The sequence below is a fragment of the Vulpes lagopus genome, chromosome 8 (assembly GCF_018345385.1).
Source record: "Vulpes lagopus strain Blue_001 chromosome 8, ASM1834538v1, whole genome shotgun sequence".
NCBI classification, from domain to species: domain Eukaryota; kingdom Metazoa; phylum Chordata; class Mammalia; order Carnivora; family Canidae; genus Vulpes; species Vulpes lagopus.
The window spans coordinates 121,935,767-121,960,757 of NC_054831.1; the positions used below are offsets into that span (position 1 = coordinate 121,935,767).

Below are 24,991 nucleotides of genomic sequence, written 5' to 3' on the forward strand. Positions count from 1 at the left end.
GTATTAGCTTTAAGAAAAGAACTTTCTGTCATTGTTCTTAATTCTGATTCAAAAAGTTAAATATTATCCAAATATATTATATGCTTATAATGATAGTATCCTACTTATTTGCAATGCTTTCTTGTTTGTTTGATTTTAAGACGCCTACTTTTTCCTGTTGTTCCAAAAGTACCCCATATTATACACTTGAAGATAAATCAAAACTAATCTGACTTTAAGAATTTTGTAATACCTCTTTATTATTGAGGGCCTTGCAAAAGTAGAGTGGAAATCAACCCTGACCTAAACAGGAAGCACAGGGCTGTGATCACTGTGAGAAGGAAAATAAAGGAGGCGAGCCCTGTGATTACTCCGGCTTTCTGCCTAGATATCTCTCTTAACCATGGAGCAGGGCACAGATTCCAAGCAGAGCACACTGGTCTTGCTGAACTGAAGAGATAGATTATAGTTCAAGGGAAGCTGAGGCTACTGAAAGCTGTGAGGGTGAGTTCTAGAAGAGGGAAGCTATGAAGAAGAACTGCCTAGAAATCTCCTCAGGGTTCCCTTGAATCTTTGCTGACTATATACATATGATTGGGGAGGGGGGGTCCACACTGAGGGAGATGGGGGAAAGAGTGACCAGGAAGTTGTGAGCTAACTGGTTCCTGGAGCAGGGAGGTGTTTGAGTTCCTACCAGCCTGAGTAGAGAGCCCAGGGTGCTCACAGGGAGCATCCAGCACTGATCACAGAGGGGCCACATCTTTGCTTGGGGCTAAAATATCCAAAGAGTATAGGTTACTCTAGAGCTTCTAACAAAGCTTAAAAATAAGCCTAACAGGTATTAAACTGAGCCAAAAGTTAAGTGCCTACCAGAATAAAGTCCAACACTTTTTTTTTTAAGATTTTATTTATTCATGAGAGAGGGGGTGGGGTGGGGAGCAGAGATACAGGCAGAGGGAGAAGCAGGCTCCATGCAGGCAGCCCGATGTGGGACTCGATCCTGGTACTCCAGGATCACGCCCTGAGCCAAAGGCAGATGCTCAACTGCTGAGCTACCCAGCCATCCCAGAGTCCAACATTTTGAAACCAAGGCAACAGCGCTAGATATTCAGCATTTTAAAATGATAATGTCTAACATCCAATCAGAAGATACCATATTTACCAGGAAATGTGGTCCATTACTAGGCGAAAAATCAGGCAGTAGAAACAGAAATGACAGAGATGAAGGAATTAGCAAACAAAGATATTAAAACAGCGATGATAATTATGTTCAAGTATATAACCTACTGATTAGGAGGTAAATATTGTGGCCTTGCAGATAGTGGAGTAGAGTTCCAGTCTCTCATTTTATTATCTTTGTTCTTCCTGTGGTATTGATGGTTTGGTGAAATTTGAATATTCTCTTATAAGTCTAAGTTCAAGAAATCATACATGGCATATAGGTCATCTTGTCTACTCTCATATTATAGGAAAAAGTGTATTTCATTGATTCTGAGAGGTATATTTTCCCCACATTTCTAACATGTCTTCAATCATAATACATCTCATAATCATTGGCATCTTAGATTTGACGAAATGTGGTAAAAAGCCCGTTACAATTGTGACTTTTCCATAAATTCTTAGTGGTAGACTTAAGTTCGAGACTTCTGCTTATATTACTCCCACCTGGAAAACCTTCTGTCCTTTTTTTTTTTTTTTTTTTTTTTTAAGATTTTATTTATTTATTCATGAGAGACACAGAGAGAGAGAGAGGCAGAGACACAGGCAGAGGGAGAAGCAGGCTCCATGCAGGAAGCCTGACGTGGGACTCGATCCCGGGTCTCCAGGATCACGCCCTGGGCCGAAGGCAGGCACTAAACCACTGAACCACCCAGGGATCCCAAAACCTTCTGTCTTTATTACTATCTTTTCTAATGTTTTAGATATACTTTTTCGAAAAAGATTTTATTTATTTATTTGACAGAGTAGGAGAACACAAGCAAGGGGAGCACAAGCAGAAAGAGAGGGAGAAGCAGATCCCCGCTGAGAAGGGAGCCCGGGGGACCCTGGGATCATGACCTGAGCCAAAGGCAGGTAGATGCTCAACTGACTAAACCACCCAGGCATCCCTAGATGTATTGTTTTTAAGATTTTATTTTTCAGTAATCTCTACCCCCAATGTGGGGCTTGAACTTACAACCTCAAGGTCAAGAGTCTCATGCTCTACCAACTGAGCCAGCCAGATGCCCCTAGATATATTTTTTTAATTGTTTTAAATTTTAATTCTAGTAGTTAACATACAGTGTTACATTAGTTTCAGGTGTACAATATTACAGTTTAACAATTCTATACATTACTCAGCATTCATCATGATAAGTGTACCCCCTCTTTGTTATATCCAGATCCTACCCAGATCTTTATTCCAGGAAGTCTGTTCAATCCCTTCAGTTCACAGTGATGTTTTCATCCTATTGTCATCATTGACTATATTGTTCATTTGATAACCAAACTTCTATTTATTTGCTGTATTGTTACTTAACTGTGGTTTTATCTGTCTCTTCAATTAAATTATATAAACTCTTAGTCAAGGGACGGATTTTTACTTCTTTGTGTCTCTTAGTGTCTACTTGATAAATACTCATTGATTAATAAGGGTACTATAATTAACTTTAAATACGACCTGAAACTTATTAATAGTTTTAATGGTTGAGAGAACCACATATAAAATATTTAAACAGTGCCTTGCACATACTTAAATGCTAGATATGTATAGAACTAGTACTTCCACCACCACTACTACTACTACTACTATACTACTACTACTATTACTACCACAATCACTACAGCTGTTTTTTGTTGTTGTTGTTTGTTTGTTTTTAAAGTAAAATGTATGTCCAGTATGGGGTATTTTAGAGTAAGCTGTATGCCCAAGATCAAGAGCACATGCTCTACTGACTGAGTCAGCCAGGCACCCATCGCTACAACTATTATAATTATTTTGTGCCATGCTCTGTGTTAAGCATTTTATACATACATTATTTCATTTTTCTTCACAACAGCCTTACAGACTAGGAATCATTACACTATTTTAACAGATTAGAAAACAGATTTCACTGCTTGCCAAGGTCCCAAAGCTCAAATTTGGCAGTAGTGAGTTGAAACCCATATCTCTGTCTCTTACTGTCCATGTTCTTACTCTTCTACAGCACTGCTGATTAGATTTTGAGGGTTTTGGTAACTGCCTAGTAAACTGAGGGTAGAAAGAAAAGAATAGGTACTTACTTCCCCTCTGCTCAAGGACTTTTCCTGATAAATCCCATATTTTGATTGGTGAATAGACCTTGTGAGAGGAAGTAGATGTACAGCTGCCCTTTGCTGCTGACTCTTAGTCAGTTGCTGGCAGCTTGGCCGTTAGTGACAGATGAGTGTGTGACACTTTTTCAGGAATGAATTCTTGTTACAGCTGGCAGAATAGAACAGTTGATACAGAATTGCATGGCAGTTTGCTGCATAATTCCACTCCCTGGTGTTCAGATGCAGTTGTGATTGGTAGGTCTCTCTCCTTACTTACATTGGTATATTAACAGTCACATCCAGGACTGCTGCTCCTGCCTGCTCCATGACCACACGGTGTGTTTGTATGTTGCCCTGAGCTGTCAGCAAAACATTTTGCTGAATCTCCTTTTTTGTTGTTGCTCTGCAACCTTTTTTCCCCTGGCCTTTCGCAGTTGTGTAAAGTCAGTTTCTTTTTTGGCCTTTCTATCCCAGAGAGGGAGCAGTTACCCCAGAGAGAAGCTTGAAATATGAAGTGAGGCATCATAGAGATTAAAATGAATAGTTAAAGGTTCCTGGCTGACTCAGAAGAAGAGCTTGCAACTCTTGATCTTGGGGTTGTGATTTTGAGCCCCATATTGGGTGTAGAGGTTACTTAAAAATAAAATAAAATAAAAAAATAAAAATAGGGACGCCCAGGTGACTCAGCAGTTAAGTGCATCTGCCTTCAGCTCAGGGACTGATCCTAGAGTACCAGGATCGAGTCCCGCATTGGGGTCCCTGCATGGAGCCTGCTTCTCCCTCTGTCTATGTCTCTGCCTCTCTCTCTCTTTCTTTCTGTGTCTCTCATGAATAAATAAATACAATCTTAAAAAAAAAAAAAAGGAATCAAATGAATGGTTAGACAGTTGGCAGGATGAGACTTAGTGCCTGATATGTGATTCAACTCTGATTATCTCCTTCTTCCCTCCTTTTCTGATGTGCCTCTGTATCTGATCCACCAGTGGTTGTTCCAGTGACTTGTCTGTAGGGATCTTAACCTAGTATAATACTCACTGCTACTTGTAAGAACCAGGAAAGAAAGGTTACACTACCTTTGAGTAAGGTAATAAAATGGGATTAGATATTCTAACACAAAAACCAACAGTGTGTTCCCATATGTAGCACAAGCGCAGGAATATATATATATATATATGGAATATTTTTTTAAGGTCTTATTTATTTGTTTTAGATCACATGCACAGCAGGGGGAGAGGCAGAGAGGGAGAGAGAATCTCAAGTGGATGCTGCGCTGAGCCCTGTGTGGAACTCCATCTCATGACCCTGAGATCATGACCTGAGCTGAAATCAAGAGTTGGTCACTTAACTGACTGAGCCACCCAAGTGCCCCAAGAGGAATGCAATTTGTATCTATCCTCTTACCTCAGATTTTTAGGCACCACTAACTGGAGATCACTCTTTCTGTCATTGGTAATAAAAAAGGAAGGTCTTATAAATGAAAGATACTTTATTGGGGCTTGTGGGAGTTACTGGCATAGTTCTAGTAATCTTAACTCTAAATGAATTGATTTGTTGAGATTTGATACTTTGTTTTGTGCTTTGTGTTGGTATTTGTTTTTCAGAACAGCTTAGTTGTTTTTCATGTTAAACTCCTATGGGAATTTTTTTTCTTTTCAATTTTTTAATTTAAATGCTAGTTAGTTAAATTCCTGTGTGAATTTAATGCTGAATTAAGAACTATAGCTGAAAGAAATCTGGTATTTGAGTACCCACAAATACCAGGGGTAAGATTTCTCCATTTCTGAGTAAAATCATTCAAAATTTATATGTATTCAGTCAGTAAGAGTAAGCCCATTTAGATAGATAGAGTATTTCAAACGATTGCATTTTGATGAATTGGGTATTGCTAGAAATTGGCATTAGATTTGTAATGTGGAATGAACTTTGTAACTGAAAGTCATCAGTGATAACAATGTAGACCCTATGTATTATAACTCGATACATAACAGGAAACTTGGGCCTGAATAGAGATACAAGAAAGATTTTATGTGAATAAATCTTTTCTTTGGAGATCAGAATACTTTGCAAACAAAATCTCAGTTTAGTATACATCTTTTGAGCATTTTTTTAGTATAGCCCAAAGCTGAACTAGAAGGATGAATTGAAATTTTTCCACATTTGCCAGTCATCATTAGATTAAGAACTAGAATCCAGGTTTCTAGCTCTACTGTTTAAATATATTTTCTTTTAGACAATCAACTGAAAACGCCTCATTTTGGCCACTTAAGAGACAGGCAGTCTTCTATGGAATAGTTGATACTAGGGGGAAAAATTCATTCATTCATTCATTCGTTCAGATTTATTTATTCACAAGAGACACACACAGGTAGGCAGAGACACAGACCGAGAGAGAAACAGGCTCCCTGCAGGGAGCCTGATGCAGGACTCAATCCTGGACCAAGGATCACACCCTGAACCAAAGCCAGGCACTCAACCACTGAGCCACCCAGGCATCCCAAGAAAAAAACAATTTTAGAGGCAAAAGTGATCCCCCAGTTTTAACTTTAAGAGCAAAGCTATGATTAGGGTCTAAAGAGTAATAAAAGTAAAAATAAAAGGTACTGCCCCCAAAAGGTAATAGAAAGTTATGGAATTACCAGATGTGAATGGTTCTTGATAGAGGAGTAAGATACTGGAATGAATGAATGAATGAATGAATGAATTTATTTAAAGAGTTTATTTATTCATGAGGGACAGAGAGAGAGAGAGAGAGAGAGAGAGAGAGAGGCAAAGACACAGACAGAGGGAAAAGCAGGCTCCACGCAGGGAGCCTGATGTGGGACTTGATCCCAGGACTCCGGAATCTCACCCTGAGCCGAAGGCAGATGCTCAACTGCTGAGCCACCCAGGTGTCCCCACATATAAGCTTTTTTTGGTTCTCCCAGTCAGATACTTTCTCTGTCCACTCTAGGAGTTCCATTTCTGTCTTACTATCTCTTTTGGACATAACTCTAGTGACCTAAACTGATTTGTCAGTAATTCCTTGTGTTTGGAGGGAGTCTAGTTATATTTGTAGGTTCAGCCTCACCCTGCATTTCAACAGGAAGTGGGTAGGTGCTTAAGTCTATAATGAGGCATTCTTCTTTGTGGTTGTTGCATGGTAGTGAGGGCTGCTGTATGCAACAGTAAATTCATACCTTTTAAAACATTTTAGTAGACAGATTTAGATTACAGTAACCCTGTATGTTGTCTGTCATTTTGAAATAAAAGTTATTTGACTTTTCAGTTGAAATTTTTGAACCCCTGTGGAATGCACATGAAGAAATTTGTCTCTTGAAAGAGGAAATTGGTCTACAAAGTAAAGCTCTTCTCATATGTCCCCATCCAAAGTGCTGTTAACTATAGAACAGTGGGAAATGCTGAAGTGAAAGCAGAAGTCCTAATTGCCACACATATAACATCCCCACATGTTCTCATCCCCTGCTACTGCTGATCAGCATTTTAGGGGTGTGTTTCAAAGAGGAACTGCCTTGAGAAGCATTTCTGTTGTTATGGTTATTGCTATAGCTCAGATATACTTGCTTTTGGATGCAACCATAGAAATCTGCAGGTGTTATCAGTGCCCTTGACTCTAAATGAAGTATTGTATATTTATTTATAATAAACAGCCAGTAATAAATATTACTGCCAGAATGAGCAGTCATCTCTTCTTTCCTGGTAATGACAAGAATTCACAGTGGGATATAGATGAATGTGTTCTCCCTCACATGTAGCCTTCCTTTATTATCTTCTACCCTCCCAGTCTTTCTCACCTCACCCCACTTTTGCCTCAGGATGTTGGCATCAGAGTTGTGAGAATGTAGGGCAGATCTCAAAGTCTCCTTTTGAATTTACCCTGACCACGTATGATATATAAGTATTTCGTGATAACTTCTAATTCCCAGAACTTGTAGAATCTTACTGTTTGAAGGGACCTGAGAGAACACCTCATCCAATTTCCAGTTCATAGCATGAATCTTACCATGGTACTGAGAGTGTAGACTGGTCTGTGTATTGCCAGGCCATGGCTAGGGAGGGATGCCTTAAAGCCTTTTACTTACTTGTTCTCAGACTCATTCTCAAGTCCCTTAGGCTGAAAATAGCCAGGAGTAAAGATGGGGTTGTTGCTGAGTCTGGCTGCATGTCTGGAACTGTTCCAAAGCCAATTTTTCCTTTGGATTTACTTGGGTAGCCAGCTCCCAGATCAGTCTGGGATCTAAGTGTAAGGTGTAAATAACTTTACCTCAGGACTCTGTCTGGAACATCCTTCGTACCATTCTGTGTCCTACAGGTCCTAGTAACTAGATGGACCTAGATCTGGAGAACATTTTGATCCATAGCCATAATCCATCCCTCTCTGTATTTCTTAGACCTGCCTCTGGCCTTGTTTTCAGAATGCAATGGATGTTAGATATTGGATGTTGGCCAGTGAGGAGATTATGGCAACTGAGGTAGAAGCAAATCTAGGAATTTTGGAACTTCTTAAAATCATCTGGCTTAGTCCCTTTATTTTGCAGATGAGGAAGCTGAAGCCCTGATTGAGAATTATATCGTCTTCGATTTATTTTTTTTTTAATTTTTAATTTTATTTATTTATGATAGGCACACAGTGAGAGAGAGAGAGAGGCAGAGACATAGGCAGAGGGAGAAGCAGGCTCCATGCACCGGGAGCCCGATGTGGGATTCGATCCCGAGTCTCCAGGATCACGCCCTGGGCCAAAGGCAGGCGCCAAACCACTGCGCCACCCAGGGATCCCTCGTCTTCGATTTAGAAGGCATTATAGAAGTCATACAGTCTGACTTCTCAACATCAGCATCTTACAGTCTGATAATGTCTCCCCCAGCATTCCTGATAGCTGGTCATCCAGAGGATTGACTGGGAGCCTCTGAAGAGGACCCATTCTAATATAGGACAGCTCTAATTAAAAGGAGCTAACTACATTGAAATCTATTTCCCTGTAACTTTTATCTTCTCAGTAGTCCTAATTCCTTTCCTGTGTAACATCTCCCAAGGTGTAAGACCTCAAATCCCCAAATCAGCAAATATCACTATAGCATCTAGTTTCCCTCCTCAAAGTAAAACATAACTGAAAAAGAACTTGATTGATTCTGTGAAGATAGGTCATTCACTCTTTATGGATCCAAAGCTACTTTTACAGCTAAGAACCACTGTTTTCTTAGATTTCTTCACTTTCTCTTCTGTCACTGGCACTAGCATTTACCTCTTTATTACTGGTATTTACCTCTTTAATAAAGAAACATCTGTTTGATCACTTTGTATAACTACTCTGGAGTATCAGGAAGGAGTAGCAAATAGGACTGAAGGGTCACACTCACCCTTAGAACCTGTCTGGCTTCTCCATTCATATTTGCTAGCTGTAGTGGGCCTCTCCATTTCTATTGTCTTTTTCTTAGCCTGGGAGGAGTCCCAACTGTTTACCTCCAGCCTTCTCCTGCCCAAATATAACTTCTTTGCTTCTGCTAGAATGATTTGCCTAAAATGCAAATTTGACCATGTCACTTCCTTAATTCAGTGGTTTCTAAACACTCAGTGCTCCACATATTTTCCACTAAATGACTACTGATGATAGAGGAGCCTTTCTCAACTGGATTTCCATGAGAGAATTAAACCCTGATGCCATTAGGCATCCATTGTATGTAATGTATTAACTTTTTCTCCAATGCATCTGGAATGGTGCTAGTTATGTACAGTCTTGAGGAGAATTGAGAAAATAGTCACTCTAATCATTTTCTTTGTTTTGTGGATCAGATGAGGAACTCAGTGTGAAAGAGTGGAGAGAACGTATATTCCTTAGGAGGTCCAGAAGCCTGGCTAGGAGCAACCTCCAGAAAAAAATAAAAAGCCCCACTAAATGGCTTATCAGTCTAGGGTTTGGACTAGTTCATTCTACCACATGACATGTTCATAGTTAAAAGTGTCTTAAAAATATTTATCAATGAATAGAAACTGGTTTTTATTGGAAGATTTTTCCTGGGGTCCATGGAACTATAAATAACTACCTTTTTTCTCTTAGCCCCTAGTAGACATTTTATATATGTTACATTATTTAATGTTTCTAGGAAAATTGCCCAAGATCACACAGCTAGTAAGGTGTCAGAGTCAGAGTACCAACCCAAGTATGTTTCAACTCCACAACTTGAAGCTGAGTTTATTTCTAAGTTTATCTTCACTGGAATGTAGGCTTTTTTTTTTTTTTTCTGGTCAAGTTACTGTTGTGTTTCAGATCATGCATATTTCTTTTGCTGAATATAACTTAACTGATTATCCAGAAGGAAAATGAATAGTGAATCAGGTAATTCCATAAAACAGGCAGTCTTATCAATCTTTGGTGGTTCTGAAACATACTAAATGGCTTTTTTTAGTGGCAGATTTACTTTCCTAATTGTTTTGTCTTGATACTGACATATTGTCATTTCTTGAATACTCTAGCTAGTTGTGGCAACTAGCTTTTTTGGTAAGAGGAAACCATCTTGCTATCGAAAACTTGATTCTCCCCATGGGACATAGAATTGACTCCATTTGTACCTGCTTACTCAAGGCCCTTGGGAAAGTGTAAAGGCTAAAATACAAAGGCGTTAGAAGTGCCCTCTCCCTGGCCCCCAGTTCTCCATGTACCTAGCCATCTGGAATTCCATTTCCATTAGGTGTCCAAAGAGAATGTCTGCAATGTCTTTTCAGTAGCCACATTCAACACAGAATTTCGAGGGCATCTGGCTTCTTTAGCTTCTCTGAGGAGCTGGAACAAATACTGAAATGATTGTTAATAGAGGGAGCTACAGTGGCTGTTTTCAATCATCTCTGGCTGCACCATTGAATTTCTGGTTCTTCTAGAAAGGTTGACATTTGAGAGTCTAAGAGCATCCAGAGGATGGTGTACAGAGCCCTGTGAGGTTCTTTAATTTGTAACCTCCTGCCTCCTTTCTTGTTAGAAATTCTTCACCAGTGAGTTATTAACGAATTAACGATTGCATCTTAGTACCTGATAACCCTCTACATCATGTAAAAGAAGAGGAGTTAGGCTGAAAGGGAAAGTCCAGAATTTGGATTAGAAAACCTGTTGAGTCAAAGGGGAACTTAGCAGAGGAACGGCATGAAAATTATTTCCTTAGATAGTAGACAAATATTCAGGAAACACCTCTGCACCCCCAAAGATAGGCACAGCTGCCACACAGTGACTATTAAAGGGAGGTTCAAAGTTATGAGCAAACAGCTGATTCTCTTGGTTCTTGGGCTGTTGCTGTTGGTGACAGGAAATCTTGTTCCCCAAGCTGCTCGCTTCCTGTTTTATTTTTACTCTTAGTAGATCAGAATGTCCATAACAAGGAGCAGTCTGTTCCAAAGGGTTCTACTCCCCCTTTGAGCCTGAAGGGCTTTTTTTTTTTTTTCTTTTGGTCAGACAATATGTTGGTTTACATTTAAGATCTATAATACTTAGTTTGGTTTAAACATTTTGTATTCCCAGTCAACTTTTTTTGGTGATGAGCTGGTGTTTTAAGATTTGATGTAAGTAAACCTCTGCTTGCTTCTTTTATATATGTGTATATAAAAGAGGAGTTTGCAATATTGGGGATGTGGGTATGTTACCTTTATGCTTTACCTTTTTCATTTGAAGAGAATATGCATTTTCCCTAGTATGAAAACCATTAGGCTGTTTTAAATTTCTTTGGTTTTCACGAGATAGGACCGGCTCAGTGTGCCTTTGGCTGTAGTCATACCCAATTTGGGGAGACTAAAAACCTCCTCCTATCCTTGTAAAGCTAGGAATTTGGTAATCTAATTCTGAAACAATAGCTCAGCGTGAACCTGAAGTGGTGGGGGATTTCCTAGGGAAAGGGGCTCAGCTGACAGGATAAGAAACGGTAACTGGAAGGTTTCCGGATCTGCTCCAGACACTTCCTGCTGTCTCAAGAGCCTTTTGGCCCAGGTGTGTTGAACCGGATGCAAGAGAGAAAGGGAGCTGTTGGGTAGAAGAGAAAGGACTAGGAAATCTTACAGCACGGTTTGCTTAGCCTCGTGTTTGACATATTGAACATGTAAAATTTTCCTTCATATTCTTTAATTCTGTCAATTTCAGATGAAACTTTAGTAGTGTTAATAGACACCGGCAGCTAGTGTTTTGTTGTATATTAGGGAGGAACTAATCCATCAGGGAGGAACTGGAGAAGTTATGTCCTGATGTAGATCAGTGGAATCACTGTTGGCAACTTAATTTCATTGTGGAGATTATCAGGTGACAGTAGCTCTTTTTTGATCCTTATAATTGATCATTTAGAATCTGATCTTTCCTGATTATGGACATACCAAGGATAGGATCCATCTGTACCATCCCGAGCCTGCTGAATGGACTGTTTGCTGACCATGCTTCCTTGCCTCTGGAGACTCTTGTTGGTTGGAGCACGGTTGTTATTTTAAGGTTTTTAGGTTTTTATGCTGCCTGTGTAACTCAGCCAGCAGTCACCAGTTCAGAATTTCTAAACTTCCCAGCAAGCTTTCTAATGGCAAACCTTAAAGATTGTGGAGAGGGAGGGGCTTAAAAAAGAAAAAATGATGGGGGAGAAATTTTTTAAAAGCTGTTTTAGATCAGAGCGAGACAAAAGGAAAAAAAAGACGCACAGCCCTAGTGTGCCTGGAATTTGTGGTTGAGTAATACTTTCCTGTTATTTCTTTTTTAGGTTGTTTTTCATCATTCAGAACATTGCCTGAAGCAGGTCCACCATGCCGTTAGTAACGAGGAACATCGAGCCAAGGCACCTGTGCCGTCAGACGTTGCCTAGCGTTAGAAGCGAGCTGGAATGCGTGACCAACATCACCCTGGCAAATGTCATCCGACAGCTGGGCAGCCTGAGTGAGTGCCGCAGAGAGCCTGTGCTTTGCCCTCAGGGGTCGTTGGTGCTCTTTATTTAGTTTCCTTCTCCTCCCGTGTTCCTATTTCTCCCCCATCTGCCTTCCCTAGGTAATGCGAAAATGTATTCCCGCCCCCCCTCCCGAGAGAGAGGTTCCTTTTTGGTACAGATTCTTCCCCTCAACCCTTTCTTCATCTACCACCACCCTCTAGGTTCCCTCCACCTCCCCCTCCACCTGCTTCAAAAGAAATCTGTGGGAAGGGTAGCAGGAAGGGCTGCAGCAGAAACTGCAGATGGAATGACAGAGCAGAATTCTCTGTGTGTAAAGTGGGAGGTTCACAGAGCAGTATCTTGGGTTGGGGAATGTGCCTGTAATTGCATGAGCTGTTCGATGTAGCTGACTTTGTTGAAGCCTCAAATGTGCCAATAGTCTTTATCTACCCGACACCCCCTCCCCCCAACTTTTCTTCCCAAAGAGGAGTAAAGCAAACATGCATTCAGAGAGATTCTAGCTGACTTGTCTACCCTGGTACACATTTAATTGTGCTGCAGGCCCCCAGGTCCAAGTTCAGGGTACAAATTACTTTTGCAGTCTCTAGGGTATTGGGAGTTTTGCAAGCTACGTTTACACACAATGACACAAAGTATAGCTGGAGCCATTCTTCTCTAGGAGGAAGATAGGGGTTAGCCTGGTCTGTTTTGGAGCTGAGGGAAAGCCTGCTCTACGGTGTGTGTGTGTGTGTGTGTGTGTGTGTGTTTTAGTTGGCAAGAATGAATGAGACTGCCTTGGGTGGGGTACATGGATGGGTTTGGATTTCACTCTGAATCAAGCTGACTTTGTTTGAAGCTGAGGTATGGGAAGGGCAAATACTTGGATAAGCTTTGCATTTGTCTAGTACCACTCCAGCTCCCATAAGAATGTCCGTCAAATTGCCATTTTAGTGATATTCTTTAGCAAAGGCATCTTGGTGTGAATTATTTTGAGACACTTAACTGCTCCTATCATGTCACTGCCCGTAGTGAAGGCAGTGGGATATTCAGGAAGGCCTGCCTTCCCCCAGGTAGTAATAGGCCCTACCTTTAAAAACAGGGGTCTGAGGAGACCGAACTCGGTGACCATATGATGTATGGGGTCTGAAATTCCTAAGCCTTTACCTAGCTCAGTTGATCTAGGGCTTAGGGAAACCTGGATAGGATGTCGGGAAGAAATGAAACCCTGCTAGTGCCTGTCTTACACAAAGGAACACTGACAGCAGTGCAACAGCAGTGCAGCTGACAAGGAAGCACATGAAGGCAGTAGAGAGCCTCACTGCTTCTTAAAAGCATCATTTCTGCTTCTGTCACCCTGAGAAGGCCAAATGGGTGAAAGTCAATCACACACTGGTTCCTTCTCCATAGGACAAAGGACATCTAGCTAATGATGCTTCTTACTCTCACTCAGCAGGAGTTATGCTCTCTCTCAGGTGTTTTTCCAGGGTAGTGTTGATGGATGTCATTGCTCACTCTCCCACTAGTGATCAGACCACTCCTGTCTTGAGGAAGCCAGTCTGAGAACCAGTGTTAGTTTGTGCCTATGGAAACAAGATTTCTTCACATTGTGGAGCTAACTGACCCTTTATTCGTCCAAAAACATGTATTGAACATATTTTATGTGCCAGATGCTGAAGAAATACAGCAATAATAAGAAATGGTCTCCACCTTCCAGGAGCTTATAATCTACCAGAGGAGACAGAGATAAATAATTCTTAAGGGGAGAGAATGAGAGGGGAACTCACATTTGTTGATTGTTTACTTTATACCAGGTTTTAATAGGATCTTGACATAGATAATTTATTTTATTTTATTATTTTATTTTATTTATTTTATTTTATTTTATTTTATTATTTTATTTTATTTTATTTTATTTTATTTTTTTGATGATCTCTTTTAATCCCTTTGATGATCCTATGAGGGTAGGTGGTGATATTCCCGTTTTTCAGGTGAAACAAAATGAAGGCTTAGGAAAGTAAGGTAACTTGTCTAGAGAGACAACAGCCAATAAGAAGTAAAGTCAGACTTCCAGAGAATTTTTCAGCTCTGTCCTCTACTCTGTCTCTGCCAACACTGCCCTAGTTCAGACCTTCGTTGACCTTCACCTAAATGATTGCCTTATCCTCCCTTTGGCCTCCCTTTCTCTGGTCAGCCCTCTTAAATCTATAAATCTGAAAATCTTAAAAATTTTAAATCTGTATTGGCATACTGGTCTGCTCAAAACAAATTTCACTTTTTACTTTTATAATTCTGAATTGTTTGACTTTTTGAAAGTTAAATCTGTGTTTTGCAATCTGAAGTGTTTTGAGGGACACCTGGGTGGCTCAGTAGTTGAGCAGCTGCCCTTGGCTCAGGGTGTGATCCTGGAATCCTGCAGTCCCAGAATGAGTACCGGCATTGGGCTCCCTGCAGGAAGCCTACCTCTCCCTATGCCTATGTCTCTGCCTCTCTCTGTGTGTCTTTTGTGAATAAATAAATAAAATCTTTAATAAATAAATAAATAAATAAATAAATAAATAAATAAATAAATAAATAAATATTTAAAAGGTGTTTTGAGTGGCACCTGGGGGAGGCATCAGTTGGTTAGTTGGTTAGGCATCAGCCTTCAGCTCAGGTCATGATCTCTGGGTGCTGGGATTGAGTCCCATGTGGGGCTCGTTAGGGAGTCTGGTTCTCCCTCTTCTCCCTGCTTGTGCTCTCTCTCGCTATCTCTGTCTCTCTCAAATAAATAAATAAAATCTTTAAAATAAAATAAAATGTGAGACGCCTGGGTGGTCAGTGGTTGAGCGCCTGCTTTCAGCCCAGGACGTGATCCTGGAGTCCCGGGATCGAGTCCCACATCGGGCTCCCTGCATGGAGCCTTCTTCTCTCTCTGCCTGTGGCTCTGCCTCTCTCACTCTGTGTGTCTGTCATGAATAAATAAATAAATAAAATCTTAAAAAATAAAAATAAAAAATAAAATGTGTTTTGAAATAGGAGTACAAAGGTTAAAAATCTTCCCTGTTCTCACTGTGAGACTATTTAAATTTCTTGGCTTGGCATTCAAGACTTTTCAAACCTGCCTTCCTTTCCAGTCTCATTTTTTGCAATCCTTCTTTTCCCATTTTACCATCTTCTTAAAACATTTTTTTAATGAAAAAGGAAGAAAAGGGGGAAGAAAGAAATAATGAATTATCATCTACTTGTAGTACTTCTGAGATAGACCATACCCTCTCATACTTGAATGCAGTGCCCTTGCTGTTCTTTCTGCCTAGAAAACCCTTACCATCCTTGTAGCTGATCTTCAAGGCCTAGCTCAAGGATTTCCTGTGCCAGGTTGCACTAAGTGCTCCTTGGAGCTCCAATTATGTGCCTGTGTTATTACCTACCACACTATATTGCAAATTATCTGTATTTTTTATACTAAATTAAAAGTTCTCAAAAAAAAAAGTTCTCTGAAGGCAGAAATCACGTGTTGTTTGGTCTTGAACCCCAGTGTTTATCTTGTATAGTATCTGGCATCCAGTAGAAGCTCAGTAAATGTTTGTCAAATGATTCATACCTATATTCTCTCCACCATTCCATGATGTTAGTGCATAGAGAATACAGGGAAGGAAGTAATACTTTCTATGGGGAGTCAGTCCATGATGTGGGAGCATAAGGAGAGTTAGGGAATGCTTCATAGAAGAGGTTAGATTTGAACCAGGCCTTGAAAGATGACTAGTATTTCATCCAGCAGACAGGAACAGTCTCATATGTGCTTCACATTCATGACCTTGGCCTCATGTACTCTAGCCAGAAGTGCTTGGTCTAGTAGGCAAAATCTGATTATGGAATGGATAAAACACAAAACTAAAAATTCCAGAGCTTTGGATAGCATATCCAGAATTTTTATTTTCCCTCAGTGCAGAGATTGGCATTTCACGTATTTGGTTGCTGTATCTTAGGATATATAGGCACAGCCAGCCAGCCTGCACTTTTGAATCAGTATCCTGACCACCCGGTACAATGGAACCCTCATTTGGGTAATTAGGAAATCATGCTATGATATAGGGTTTTCTGAGTGTAGTGGGGCCATGCCACTGGGGGGCTCCAAGACTTTCATTTAGACTTCAAGCAAGAGCAGTGCCACATTTCTAAAAATCAGTTTTACCTGTTCACTTCCGCATAAGATTTCATTTGAACGGTTCTGTTAAGGAAAAGAAAAGTGAAGAGTGCTTTTGGAATCTCTTGCAAAATGTGGTTGATAATTATTACGAATGTCCTGGTGGGATCGTGGGTCTGTCTTGGTAATCTGAATGAATGAAATTTAACTCTGAACAAGGCACTCTGGTTTTCTCCTATATAAGTATAACACTTCTGTTTTCAGATTGGAGTAATACTTAGTACTTGGAGAATTGGGACTATCATATTACTGACTGGAATTATATCTTAAATTTCCTGTAAGTGGGGGCGCATGGGTGGTTCAGTCAGTTAAGTGTCTGCCTTCAGCTCAGGTCATTCCCAGAGTCCTGGGATCAAGCCCCATGTCAGGCTCCCTGCTCAGTGGGGAGTCTGCTTCTCTTTCTCCTTCTCCATGCTCTCTCACTCTTTCTCAAATAAATCAATTAATTTAATTTAATTTAATAAATTCCTGTAAGTGTAAAACAGGGTATGTAGATACAGTCTTGAAAGTCATCTAATGTGGTTGACCATTCATTATAAGAAAGAATTTCATTGTAACAACCTAGCATTTTTTTTTAAGATTTTATTTATTTATTCATAGAGAGAGAGAGAGGCAGAGACACAGGCAGAGGGAGAAGCAGGCATCATACAGAGAGCCTGACATGGGACTCGATCCAGGGTCTCCAGGATCACGCCCTGGGCTGCAGGCGGCGCTAAACCGCTGCGCCACCGGGGCTGTCCAACAACCTAGCATTTTTAATTCATTTAATCCTATGACAATTTTGTGAGGTTGATATAGTTACCCCCATTTTACAGATGAGGAAACAGACATTGTGACTTGCTGCAGAGTATGCAGGTATAAATAGAAAGAATTGAGATTAAATCCATATCTTTCTTTCTTTCTTTCTTTCTTTCTTTCCTTTCTTTCCTTTCTTTCCTTTCTTTCCTTTCTTTTTCTTTTTTTTTTAGATTTTATTTATTTATTAATGAGAAACCCAGAGAGAGAGAGGTAGAGACACAGGCAGAGGGAGGAGCAGGCTCCATGCAGGGAGCCTGAAGCGGGACTCCATTCCCCCCGCCCCCCCCTCCAGGACTAGGCCCTGGACTGAAGGTGACGCTAAACTGCTGAGCCACCTGGGCTGCCCCGAAATCCAGATTTTTCTGATTGAAGTCCTCTGCTTCTTCCATGATCATCTTGTAGTTATAAGTAGGCTCAGGGCCTGATGTGATGAAATGACAGTAGGAAAACCTTCATACCACTTCACTTCCTCTTCAAATAGCATTCTCGGGACACCTGGGTGGCTCAGTGGTTGAGTGTCTGCCTTTGGCTCAGGGCAAGATCCTGGAGTCCCGGGATAGAGTCCCACATCAGGCTCCCTGTGAGGAGCCTGCTTCCTCTCTGCCTCTCTCTCTCTCATTAATAAATAAAATCTTAAAAAAAAAAAAAATCTGTAACACCTATTCCTAGCGTTTGTTTGTGTTAGGGATAAGATTTTTATCTTGAAAATCACTGTGCCACATTTAGCCATACTACTCACACTACTACTACTCCCTTCACTGAGGAGCAGGACATCCTGGGTACTGTCTTGGTGACTTAAGGGTGGGTTGGTTTGGGGTTTTCTTTTCTTCCAGAATACCTGGTCCATTAACAGATTTTTTAAAGTAATTGGCTACATCCAATGTGGGCTTGAACTCACAATCCCAAGATCAAAAGTCAGGTGCCCTGGTTAACAGATATTTTTGAGCACATAATGTTGCATGTTTATCTGCTTTAGCTTTCCAGTTTTCCATTACCTGGAGGAGCATTAATGCAGTATGGTTTTTATAGGAACTTGGCTGCAGTATGGACAGAGTTCAGATACAATTCTTACCCTGCAGAACAGAAATGCAGCTTCGTTAGCCGATTTGTGTTCTTTGAGCCCAGTAGCTTCCCATGGTTGTTTAAATCACAAAATCGTTCAGTATGCAAAGACTTGTTCCTTCCTTGATTAGAAACTCCTTATTGACTAAATTTACCAGCAATTCAAAAATATGCTGTTGATTGGTCTTATCCTTACTCTCTAGGTTACGCTGGGAAGGTGAACTGTGGTTCACCGTGAAGGTGCAGTTTTGGCCTTTTGACTAATATTTTCCCCCTCAGGTGTGGACTAAGCATAAATATAGTTTAGAAGCTAAAAATCAGAGCCTACTTAAAATAGTTCTCAGTTTTTGTGGTTGGGCACAAAAACTGTGCCTACCTTTACCTTGCAAGTAAGAAACTCAGATGGTATATTTATTCATGTGTGCTGCTCTTCATTCCTAGCAAGAATGTGCTTTGTGGCTTGGAATGACAATATGGAGGTAGTGTCAAATTGCTGTTAGGTTTCTTTGGCTGCAAATTCTCCTTGCATTCCAGGGTTGAAAGTATGAAACTCTTTTCTTTTTCTAAAAAATAAGTTATTGTAGAAAGAGACCACTGGTATGTTGGTTTTGAGGGAGGCCTTGAAAATATCAGCCTTTCCCTTGTTCCCTGAGATGTAGATTTGAAGGATTATAACCTAAAGCAAAGTTGTAGATTATGAAACATAAGATAACCTTTTCACCCCATAGAAGAAGTTATAGGTCTCTGCTGTGAGTTGTTGATAAGTTCAAGGCCTCTCGAAGATACCACAACTCATCATAGTTGTTGAATATATTTTGGAGGTTCCACTGAGGATGTAATTTCTTATTTTTCAGGTTAATTGTAGACACCTACAAAGTGCTCGTAACTCCCAATCCCAAATGGTTTTCCAGAACCATTTGACAAGTTGCTTTTTACAGAGCAGCAAGGGGCTAAGGGCTATAGGCAAATGTGTAGACATATTGTCTACTCTTCCAGGATTAATTTTGTGTATTGCACCTCTTGATATTATTCAGCCTGTATTGAGTTCATGACTATTCAGAGTTTGCCAAGAAGACTATTAGAGAAAAAAATGCATACTGTTCAAGCTATGGAGGGCACGTCTCTATCTCCAAGAGCAAGCATCTGCATGTAACCCAAACCATCTTAGAGGGTGGGTGTGTGGGTTGGGGAAGTGGGGAATAAGATCTTTAGTAGCGTTTTTCTAACCGTTTATGTCATTTTTATGCACTAGTGACTTGGTTTCTTTGCTCTTTCAGGTAAATATGCAGAGGACATTGTCGGAGAGCTCTTTACTCAGGCAAATACCTTTGCCTCTCGGGTAAGCTCCCTTGCTGAGAGGGTCGACCGCCTACAAGTTAAAGTCACTCAGCTGGATCCCAAGGAAGAAGAAGGTAAGGAAGCTGAGCTCAGCATTTGCAGGCTTTGCTGAGCAGTTTCTTAGAATTTTTTTCTCCTGATTTATAAAAAAATGAGGGGGAAAAAAATCACAGAGACCTATGGAGTTCTGCTTTGAAATGACACAAGCCTGGATGGTGTAAAGAAACCTTTTTAGCTCTACCACACCCCCACATGCTGCCTTTCTCCCATTCCCCCAATTCTTGCTCAAATCCCCCCTCCCCCCAATCGTATTTTGTTACCATAAAAGTACTTGGAAGATTCATTCCTCCTAAGGAGAGGCCTGCTAGATCTGGCCACATAGTAAACCTTTGTGTTGCCTCATTTTGTTCAGTCGTGAAATGGCTGGGCTGCTGACAGCCTTGTGGGGCTTCCCCAGAGGGGGAGAAAAAAAACCTGGCTGCAGACAGCCGCAGCCAAGAAACGCAGCAGCTGAGGCCTCTCAGACTGGTGTGACTCAGTGTTTGCTCAAATAGCCTGTCGTCCATTTTCTACTGCCTTCCATCTTCTCTCAGTGTCACTGCAAGGAATCAACACCCGGAAGGCCTTCAGAAGCTCTACCATTCAAGACCAGAAGCTTTTTGACAGAAACTCTCTCCCAGTACCTGTCTTGGAAACCTATAACACCTGTGATACTCCTCCACCTCTCAACAATCTTACCCCTTACAGGTAACCTGGCTAGTTCCTCCCTTTGTCAACCTGTGGCTAACAGCACTGGATTGTCTTTTTATTTAAAGATGTTTACATCCGAGGATTGTATTCAAAAGCTTACTACTACCCCAGTTTTGTTTGTGGCAGCAGCAGCAGCAGCTAATGTTTACCATATAAACACTTCTCACTTATTATTGTTTGGTTTCTGAAATTCATAGTAAATATAATATGTATTAAAAGTTTACTATAGCATTGCATGCTGCAGAGTTTAATTTGGTATAAGCCAGGTCCATCTTGGATTCCATCCAAGGAATTTAGTTATTATAGAACCAAAAGGACTTTGTTACAAGGCAGTCCTGGAGCATGCATCCCAGGGGCAACATTCTAGCAAGGCTCCCACTTACTCGGAAACCACTAGATTACCAGATGTTTGGGTGTGTTAGTGGGGCTAGCTTTGTGAACTGGCTGCTCTGGACCCTGAGGGTCCTTCCAAAGCTTAAGGAATAATTGGCATTCTTCCAGATGAGTGTCATTCACTTTGTTTAGAACATCCTTTCGACATTCCCCTCTGCTAGGACCTACACTGTTGCAGCTAAACTTGAGGAAAGAAGGTAGCCTTATAGACAACTTAAAGCCCCTCCCCCTCCGGTGGTCTGTAATGTGATCATCCTGCAAAATACCACTGAGCAGGGGCAGAAAGCGAATATTTATCTTGCTTGTATCCATAAATATATTTGGAACAGGTAAAAAGTAATTACAGATAGCTGGAGGCAGATGTCTTCTGCGAGACATGGGGATACTGCAAAGTAGAATGTGTGTGTGTGTGTGTGTGAAACTCAAGGACACCTACCTGCTCCCGGGAGCCTGGAAATAGGAGCATGGTAGCTCTTCACACAGATAAAAGTACATAGCATCTATCCTGTGTTATTACTGTGTAAAATTACGTTTGTACCTTGGCTTTCAAAGGGGCTAGCTAACAGCAGGACAGAGATTTGACTCTGTAGCTTCCATCATTTATTGAGTTGGATTTGGGCAGGGGGTTTCAGGGCAAGACAAGAGTGTGTACCCGATACTGAAGGGAGTGTGATGTACGGCCTAGGGCTTGTGTGGTAGAATAGGGTAAACAAATGATATTGAGACAAGTTTATTTTTCAGTTAATGGTATTTTCCTTTTTATCATTTTCCTCTCAATTATCTGGATTTGGCCTAACAGAAATGAGCAGTGGTGTAGCTAACTCAGAACAAGATTTAATATAGAAATCATTAGTGTTTGATTTGGAAATGCTTTCTGTGTGTCGTGACACGCCAGGGAGTAGAATTGCCTTTCTAATTCTTTCTAGTTTAGTGTTAAAATAAATGTCCACCCCAGCACATACTTTCTAGAAAGAGAGACTCAGTCATGCCAAAGTGCAGGATTCCAACCAGGATCAAGTCTGGCAGGTATCCCTTACATGGACACTCAGTAGCTCCCTCTGTACTTATGTCACAGCCCCTAAAAGATGGTAATTAAATCTCCTCATAAAACAGCTGGCCATTTTTCTCACTGGGGCCCCCTTGTGGTTGATGTGTGGGGTAGGGGGTGCTGAGCTAATCTAGAAGGGAGCAAGGTGGTGGATTGCCGTGGTTACCTGTTTTTACAGAGGAATAACAACTACACATATATATGTTTTCATGTGTATATATGGATACATAATGTACACATGTGAACCTGCATATATGTGTACAGGTTTCAGATGGGTGGGGAGCCACTAATGCTTCATAGAGAGTCCTGGGGAAGTGGTGGAGGATTGGGAACCAGTGACAGAAATCCCCTCTGATGTGCTAGGATATCCTCAGGGAAATGTCTGTAGCCATGCAGATCGTTAGAAATAATCAGGATCCCTGCTGCTTTAGCCTATTCTTGCCCTGACCATGCAAATTCCTCTACCAAGAATTAAAAGTAAGGCTAAGTTTCTTAAAAAGCCAGGTAAGTAAAGAGATAACCATTCAAGGGGCATTGGAATGCTGATGCGGAAAAGGAAGTATGCAGTTGATTTGAATGACTTCTTGATTCCTCAGTGTAAAGACTGCTAACTGGTAGGTATTTGGAATACTGGATTTGGTTGGGAGCTCATCTGACAGCTACTTGTCTTCATTTCCATCCCAGGGACGATGGGAAAGAGGCTCTCAAATTCTACACAGACCCTTCGTACTTCTTTGATCTTTGGAAAGAGAAGATGCTGCAGGACACCAAGGATATCATGAAAGAGAAGAGAAGGCATAGGGTGAGGGGAAAGGGGCCTCTGTTCTACACATCAGTAGGCACGATTGTGGAGGGGGGATAAAAAGGAAGCCAGTCTTATATGAAGTAATCATTCCGAGTGGCTGCTTGCTTGGATGCCAGGTGAAACTCTTTAAAAAATGTGTCCACTCCAAGCACAACCAAGATGAAAGTATAAATCACACCAAAAATGTGTTTGTTCCCCCTAGCGCTATTAACAATTGAGTATATTCAGGCTGAGTTTTAGAAATTGACTTTTCTATTCACCATTTATTTCTCTTGCAATTTGCACCTGACTCTGCTGGACACTCAAGCTAGGCTAGTCCCTTCCCCGCCAGTTTTGCAGCTCATTTCTCAGAGACCAGCACAGAGGGCTCTACAGTGTTTGATTTACAAACAGGAACAGTTTAACACCTTCACTACTGGTTGGATGGGGCGGGGTGAGGGTATAGGCCTGGTTTTGGGAGCTGCTCCTCTCCCCTTAGACCTCCAGTGATGTGTATAAGCATATGACCTACCAGTTGCAACCTCATAATCCCATTAGCATGGCTACCGGGAGGCCCAAGAGAGTGCCAGGGGCTAGTGTAGCTGCACAGGCTGAGGAACTCCTCATTGGTGGTTTGATTTTGTTTCGTTAACTATTTCCTTATATTTGTCCCAGATATACTGACTGACTTTAGTGTCAGAGCAAGTAACAAATAGCTTTTTACTAACTTCCTAACAATTAGAGCTGTTGAGAACATGAATGAGTTACCCAAAGAGGTAATGAGTTTCCCATCTGTGGAGGTGTCTAAGTCTTGGAGTGAGTGAATGTGTTTGACCTTGGGAGGTGATTTGGACTAGATGACCTCTAGGTCATTCCAAAACCAGTAAGTCTCTAAATTCTCTAGTTACTGTATGTTGTCTAAGCAAATCATTTCTTGGGTGTGCATCCAGGAAGGTGGATGGAATTTTAATGAAGGACTTTGGAAAAATATCTTACAAAGGCTTTTCTGTTTCTTTCCATTATAGAGAGAAAAGAAAGATAATCCAAATCGAGGGAATGTAAATCCACGTAAAATCAAAACACGGAAGGAAGAGTGGGAGAAGATGAAGATGGGACAAGAGTTTGTGGAATCCAAAGAAAAGCTGGGGCCTTCTGGGTAGGTGATGCTTTCATATAATTGGTAACATTCTTTGAAGGGCCTGGGTTTTGGGGGGCAACAGCCTGACAGCTCTGGTGTGCCACGTTTCACACCCCCCTGAAGTGTGTCTATGTGGCTAAGATCAATACCACTATTAATCAGCTACCTTCACGTGCATCCATCTGGTGATTAAAATTTGCAAATAAATCAAGAGACTCAGCAGTTTAAATGAGGTGACTGTAGTAGTCTGGAAAAGAAAGCCTATGGCTTCTAGTGCCCTTGCTTTACCAGACACAGTATGTTTGTGGGCCTGAAAGGAAAGACTGGAAAGAGAAGAAGAGTGGTCTTGGGAGCCCTTTGCCTCCAGAGCATTGATCTGAAGGTCATGCCTAAGAGCTGGGCATTTCACAGGAGTGGAGAGGGCCTGGTAGAGAATCTGTGCACATCACCAAAGCAACTTCTCAGTCAGCCTTTGTCTGTCTAGGGAGAGAAGCCGGCCAGGGGCCTGAAAACAGACCTCAGACACAGTGTGGGAAAGGTCGTTCGGCCAGTACTGAGGCTATATATCTCCGGGGGGAAACAGTAGATGTCAGTCTGACCCATTTCCCAATACCAAATCACACTGGAGGTTTTTAAAAGGGAAAAAAATGGTTTTAGAGTTTGGTTTGATGCTTATCCTGGTGTCCGACCTGTGTGACATTCAAAGCCAAGTCACCACGACTGGTTGGCATGAATGTTGCCCTGGTTTTTTCTCTAAATACTTTGCATCCTGGCTGTCAGAGAACCATGCCAGCCCATGCTGGGTGTCTGGGAATGATAAAAGGAAAGAGTTGAGTTGTTCTTGCTTTTAGGAATAACTCTACCATGAAAATCTTGACTTTTAAAAATCTTGACACTTCTGACACTTGTTCTTCTTGGATTAAGAGATTTGTTTTAAAGAGTGATGAAGATGGTAAGAGAAAAAAATGAACCTTTCTCTCTGTCAAGAAATCAGCCCTGAGGGTACCTTCATTACCTTTACCTCCCAGTAAAAGGGGCTATTTGGTTCCATGGTCCCATCCTGTTCAGACAGGCCTTGTCCTAGGTTCCGTGACTCTAAGGCCAGAACCTCCTCGCACATTCAGATTGCCAATTATTACGTGTTTGGTTTGTGTGTGTGTGGAATGGGGCTGGTGAAAACGAAGACTTTGCTTGCCATTTTTCTGTTGTCCAAGAAGTTTGGGATTGGGCTACATGGCTGGCCTACCTGGGTATGCTTGTTGGTAAACCTACAAAGAGATGTACCAAGCCTACTCCAGGCCTTGGGGATTTTCTGCATCAGAGCATCATTTGATTTTTAGTTCTCTCCAACTCTCTTCCCTCCAGGGTCTG

At 41.2% G+C, this 24,991-nt stretch overlaps 1 protein-coding gene across 2 annotated transcripts in view; it reads left to right on the top strand.

Annotated features, from left to right (window-relative positions):
• WASF2 (WASP family member 2) overlaps positions 1-24,991 on the top strand; it is a 72,754-nt gene that overhangs the window by 38,284 nt on the left and 9,479 nt on the right. For both annotated transcript variants that reach the window (XM_041765921.1, XM_041765922.1), the window contains exons 2-6: positions 11,965-12,137; positions 19,447-19,581; positions 20,101-20,254; positions 22,383-22,500; positions 23,508-23,638. In XM_041765921.1, the coding sequence (XP_041621855.1) occupies positions 12,008-12,137; positions 19,447-19,581; positions 20,101-20,254; positions 22,383-22,500; positions 23,508-23,638 (668 nt within the window). In that variant the 5' untranslated portion in view covers positions 11,965-12,007. The remainder of the gene's footprint in view (positions 1-11,964; positions 12,138-19,446; positions 19,582-20,100; positions 20,255-22,382; positions 22,501-23,507; positions 23,639-24,991) is intronic.